This window comes from Trypanosoma cruzi (assembly GCF_000209065.1).
Source record: "Trypanosoma cruzi strain CL Brener chromosome Unknown tcruzi_1047053507481, whole genome shotgun sequence".
Classification (NCBI taxonomy): domain Eukaryota; phylum Euglenozoa; class Kinetoplastea; order Trypanosomatida; family Trypanosomatidae; genus Trypanosoma; species Trypanosoma cruzi.
Window position 1 is genome coordinate 1 of NW_918624.1, and position 5,178 is coordinate 5,178.

At 49.1% G+C, this 5,178-nt stretch overlaps 1 protein-coding gene and 1 pseudogene across 1 annotated transcript, besides 3 other annotated features; both read left to right on the forward strand.

Annotated features, from left to right (window-relative positions):
* On the forward strand, positions 1–1,204 carry Tc00.1047053507481.10 (retrotransposon hot spot (RHS) protein, putative; the record flags this gene model as incomplete). The annotated part of the gene is made up of 1 exon (XM_798977.1): positions 1–1,204. A coding segment is annotated over one exon (1,204 nt), but the record flags the coding sequence as incomplete, so codon positions are not given.
* Positions 1–5,178: a sequence feature (areas not merged during assembly with more than two copies in the genome that could not be assigned to a particular haplotype).
* Positions 1,437–1,869: a mobile genetic element.
* Positions 1,601–1,624: a sequence feature (AT_rich).
* Positions 2,295–4,460, forward strand: Tc00.1047053507481.20 (annotated as a pseudogene).

Genomic DNA, 5,178 nt, shown 5'->3' on the forward strand with positions numbered 1-5,178 from the left:
AACGCACACTGAGACATTTTGCGCCTCCACCGGATGGGGCATGATTGTGGTGTCATCGCCAAAGGCAACCAACTATGATGAGTGGGAGAAGCAAACAAAAGCCAGTCGAATCATCATGAATTGCCCCGACGAGATGGATGTGAAGGCGATGTGTACATGGATAACGCGAGGTCTGGAACCAGATAAGCAAGCGGAATACTGGAGGATGGTTGAAAAACACATGGATTACGTGGGGCCGATTCCACGCCACATCCTCGATGCGGATGAATATGGAAGACGCACGAAGGATGTTGAGAGGGCCTTGAGATGGATCAATATTGGGGATCAAGGAAAGCACTTTACACAGGGAGGAGAGAAAAAATGGTATTCCGAGGATCCGTCTCACAAGCTTGTGAAGATTGTCCGGGTGAGAGAGAAAAGCGCATTTGAGGACTTCGCTAATGCACCTATATGTGAGTATCTTGGGGTTTTAACGTTATCTCGTTTGACAAAGGTGCTGAGTCCGCATGATATTTTTTTCCTCGTATTGGGGATGAAGAATGTTCTTCAATCTGAGGCCTTGGAAAAGTATTCTTTGAGCGTATTCTTGATTGAGAATTTTGTCACTTCCATGGCGGAGGATCTCAAGGAGCTGCCGCCACCATCGCCTTCCGAACCACGGCCCTCGGTGCTAACGTTAAACCCTCATGGTCACCCCACCGAGGCAACTGCAATAAGTAAACTGAAGTCAGTTGGTCGCCAGCAAGAATTAAAGTATCGGGTGCTGTACATACCGACGTTCCCAACCTTTCCGCTGGTGGACGGCTTTTTCTTCATGGAATCACCGCGGAGGACGCTGGTCGGGCTGCAGATGACTACAGCGAGTGCGAATCACACCATACCCAGCACTGTGAATCAGTTCACTGAGCATCTATCGGAGTTTTTTGATGGTTGGGAGGAATTTGCTAAAGGATTGTCGTGGGATATTATTTATATACAACACGCAGACAGCACGCCGATGGAAAACTGGCAGAGATGTGGTCCCGTCAATACCGAAAATTTGAGCGACGCTGAACAAGAAATTGTGGCGTTCTGGAACGGAAAGGTACACCAATACCAGTTTATTTTAGAAGGTAAATTTCCTGAGGCAATCGAATTTTCTCATGATGGTCTACCTAAGGGGGATAAAAAGGGCAAGGAAATTGGTACTACTTATTCTTTGTAAAGTGCATTTCGTTTTGGTAAATATATTGGGAGTATTTTAACGATTTTTATATGTGTGTGCCTACGAGGTCTAGACAGTGAATGCCTTTCGTTTCAGAGAACCGTTGTGATCGGCAGTGCCACACTCGCCACACCCTCTTTTCATTTTATTTTATTTTTTCCACCAGAGGCGCATCGTCACTGGAGGCCGTTGCGCACTACAGGGGCCGCATAATTTCTTTTGTATTTTCATGGGATTTTGTGAAAAGAATGCCTGAGAGGGCGGCTGGCTGCCCAAATAAATTCATATCTCGCACAAACGAAGATATCTCTTCACAACTTTTTTCTCTTCTATCGCACTGTCTTTTGGGAGACCGCGATTGAGGGAGTCAGGGAGCCGACAGCTGCCAGACGAAACTATTATTTTTTATTTTTTATTTTTGCTTTCCCACCCACTTTGTGATTCCCACCTTGTGGGTGGAGGAGCCCAAAGGCCTGCCGCTTGGCAGGGGATAATTGTTTTTATTTGTAACCATCCGCAGAGGTCAAGGGCAGTGATTGACGGAATGTGTATACGTAGACACATTGGGGCAAAAATTACGGAGAACTCACCACCTCTTTATTTACCGCTTTTTCCTTTTTTTGGGGGGGGGCAATTACAGGATCCGGCCGGCGGCCCAGAAGATTTCTTCCTCTGTGAAGGTGCATACTTATTTTTGGTGTTAGTGATGGGGCAAACAAACAGAAAACGTGAACAAAATAAAATAAAAAAGAAAAGGACGATAATGTGGCGGTGTTGTGGCCGATTGCACGTTGCGTTGCTGCGGAGGCGGTGGGCCTTGACTGTTTCACCGACAGGCGTTGCATTGCGGCTGCGTGGCGCACCGACCGTCCCGCCGTGCGAGTGCCACGCCCAACGTCATTGGGACTGCGGGACGAAACAGCCGCGACTGTCCTTTGGAGCCAGCGGCACCTGCTGGCCGCAGTTGGGCGGTGCGAGTGGGATGCTTCACCGCACGGGTGTTGTGATGGCACCTCGCCGTGGCTCTTGTGATGGTTCCGACGCTGCAGCTTGACATGTGGCGGGGAGTAAACAGCGACCGCAGTGGACCATGAGCAGCACCAACATGAGGCTGAATGATTTTCTTACGATGGAATTGGACGGCAGGGGCATTTTGCGCGCCAATTGGGATGTCTTACTGGAGGAGTTTTTTAAGGACCCCAGGAAGTATATTTGCGATGCGGGAGTATTGAAAGAAATGCAGGCATCCGATCGTTACAAGAGGATGGAGAGGGCTGTGAGGGATGAAATGGATATGGAAGAGTATGTAAACAGGCTTTACGAGAAAGGTGTGGACACTTTACTGACATGGTCAGAAGCTGCTCCGGAGGTAAAAGCAAGTGCTCGCGACAACAATAAAAACTCATTGGATGCAGCCTTCATGGAATTGATGAGCTCAACGACGACGAGTGCACCGATATACCTGCAGGGATATTATGAGTCCGTGTACAATGCGAGTTGGAGCCATGTCGTGGAAGTTTCCGACGGCGAGGGGACGGGAATGGAGGCGAAGGAGGGAAACCGGAACAGTCATGGACGTACAAGGCAGTTGACGACACTTTTGAAAGGGATGACGCTGTGCGGAAATCCGGTGAAGTACCTCCCAGGCTGATGGTGCTCACCTCGGACAAGGGATGGCCGTACTCGTGGAATCGGAAGGGGGTGGAATCCACTCGTGACTGCTACGTGAACTGTGAGGTGGAGCAAGTGTGGCTGTTCGTCAAGGACGATCTAACCGAATTGCTCAGCATTCACCGTTGGACCTACATCAAGCCTGGGCGACATGTGTTGATTGGGACGCCCGGGATCGGGAATTCGATGAATGCCGGCTCGTATCTCCTCTACCAGCTGCTGCACTACGATGCGGAGCAGCTCCCAATGGTTGCGTACGTTATTGGGAGTCAATCATTCCTGTTTGACAAGATCACAAAAACGGTATCAGTGTACATGGGTGACCCCAGGATTGAGGATGTTGTAAAAATTTTTTCTCGGCGTGGGGTTAAAGGGGTATATTATCTACGATGCGACATTGGCATGTCGTCAACCGCCTGCCGGTTTGCCTTGCAGGGGATGGGGCATGATTGTGGTGACACCACCAGACAAAAACGAATATGAACGGTGGACAAAAAAAATGGACGCTACTGCAATCGTAACGAATTGTCCCGAAGAAAACGATGTGAGGGCAATGTGCATTTGGATGAAGCGCAATCAGATTCCGCAGGAGCAAGCGGAATACTGGAAGAAGGTGAGGGGCCGCATGAATAACGTGGGACCAATTCTCCGCTTCATATTTGGCAAACAGGCATATGATGACCGCATTAAAGCGTGTCAGCAGGCCGTGGATGGGTCGACCGCCTCGGAATTGGAGCGCAATTTGGGTATTGGCTGCTGTTACTCGCCTATTGACAGTGAATTGTCTCGAAAGCTTGTGAGGGTTGTCCGAGTACGACGAGGAAACAGCATTGAGTCGCCTCTGAATGTACTGATATCTCCCCATCTCGAACGCGAAATATTGTCCCGGCTGGAAAATGAAATGAAGCAGTCCGATTTTATTTTTTTCGTTTTGAGGTTCTGGGATTATGTCCCACCATATCTTATTGAAAAGTATGCCGTATCCGCATTTTTGAATGAGGATTTCCTGCGTGCGATAAGACCTAAAATTGAGGAACTGAGGCCACCAGGACGACGTGAGCCACACAGCTGTGCGCTGAAAGAGCACTCAGACAAGAGCTTCACCAGAAAAGAGGTTCTACCAGAGAACCCTTCTAATCGGATTGCTATGGACCACTGGGTGCTGTATGAGCCTAAAGTCCAAAACTTTCCGCTGGTGGACTGCTTTTTCTTTGTTGATTCGCCGCGGAGGACGTTGGTTGCGCTGCAGATGACTACGGCGAGTGCGCATCACACCACCGCCACCACTGTGAGGCAGCTCATTGAGTGTATGGCGGCTTATTTTGAAGGATGGGACGAATTATCACAAGACATGTCGTGGGAGATGATTTATGTGCAGCACGCAGACAGCACGCCGATGAAAAAATGGCAGAGATGTGATGTCGTCAATTCCAATAATGTGAGCCGCGCTGAAAACCGTGAGATTCGGCGTTCTGGGAGGAAGAGGTGCACCAGTACATGGCAGCAATATCGTCGGACGATGCCATAAGGGACGAAGCTCTCCGAAGTGGGGAACAACCACCGAAATGGTAAAAATAAATTATGGAATGAAAGGGGTAGTTTTGATTTCTGGTAAAAAAATATTGTGGGAGTTATATATTTTTGGATACTTTTTTGTGTGCATGCGGTGCGGTTGCACCATCTCCAGGCGGCAGTATATCGCACACAAACGCCAAAAGTGTCCAACACTATCGAACATAACAGTGGCAGAATAAATTAGGGAGGGAAAGGGGTTGTTTGGTTTCTAGTGAAAAACATTGGGTGGTTTTTATATAGTATGTTTATTGTGTGTGTGTATACGAGGCGTAATTGTAGAATTGCCCCGGTATGAGGGAATCATTGTGGCTGGCGGTGTCGCAGTACTACTGCATTGTCTATTTTCTTCTGTTTGTGTTCTAAGGCCCATCACGAACAGTAGCATCTTTAGGGATTGGACGATGCATAATTTCTATTGAGGAAACATTGTGCTCCGTGTGACCGCGTGTAGTGAGGCGCCGCTTCATGGGTGGATGAGGATCCGCTTCTGCGTGTGTCTTTTTGGGTGATTGCTCGCCCCGTGTTCGTTGTGTGCCGGCAGCGGGCTGTGGCCGTGTCTCGTTGTCCGTGGGACTGAACTGAAGACAGTGGCTGTGTGTCGCTTCTCGTTCTCGTCCATTGGTGTGTGGCTGCTGGCGGCGTGTGCGTTTGTTATGTGGATGCCGTCTCGCAGTTTACGCACGCAGTGAGCCACAAACTGCTGTGAAAAGACGCGGGCTTTCAGTATG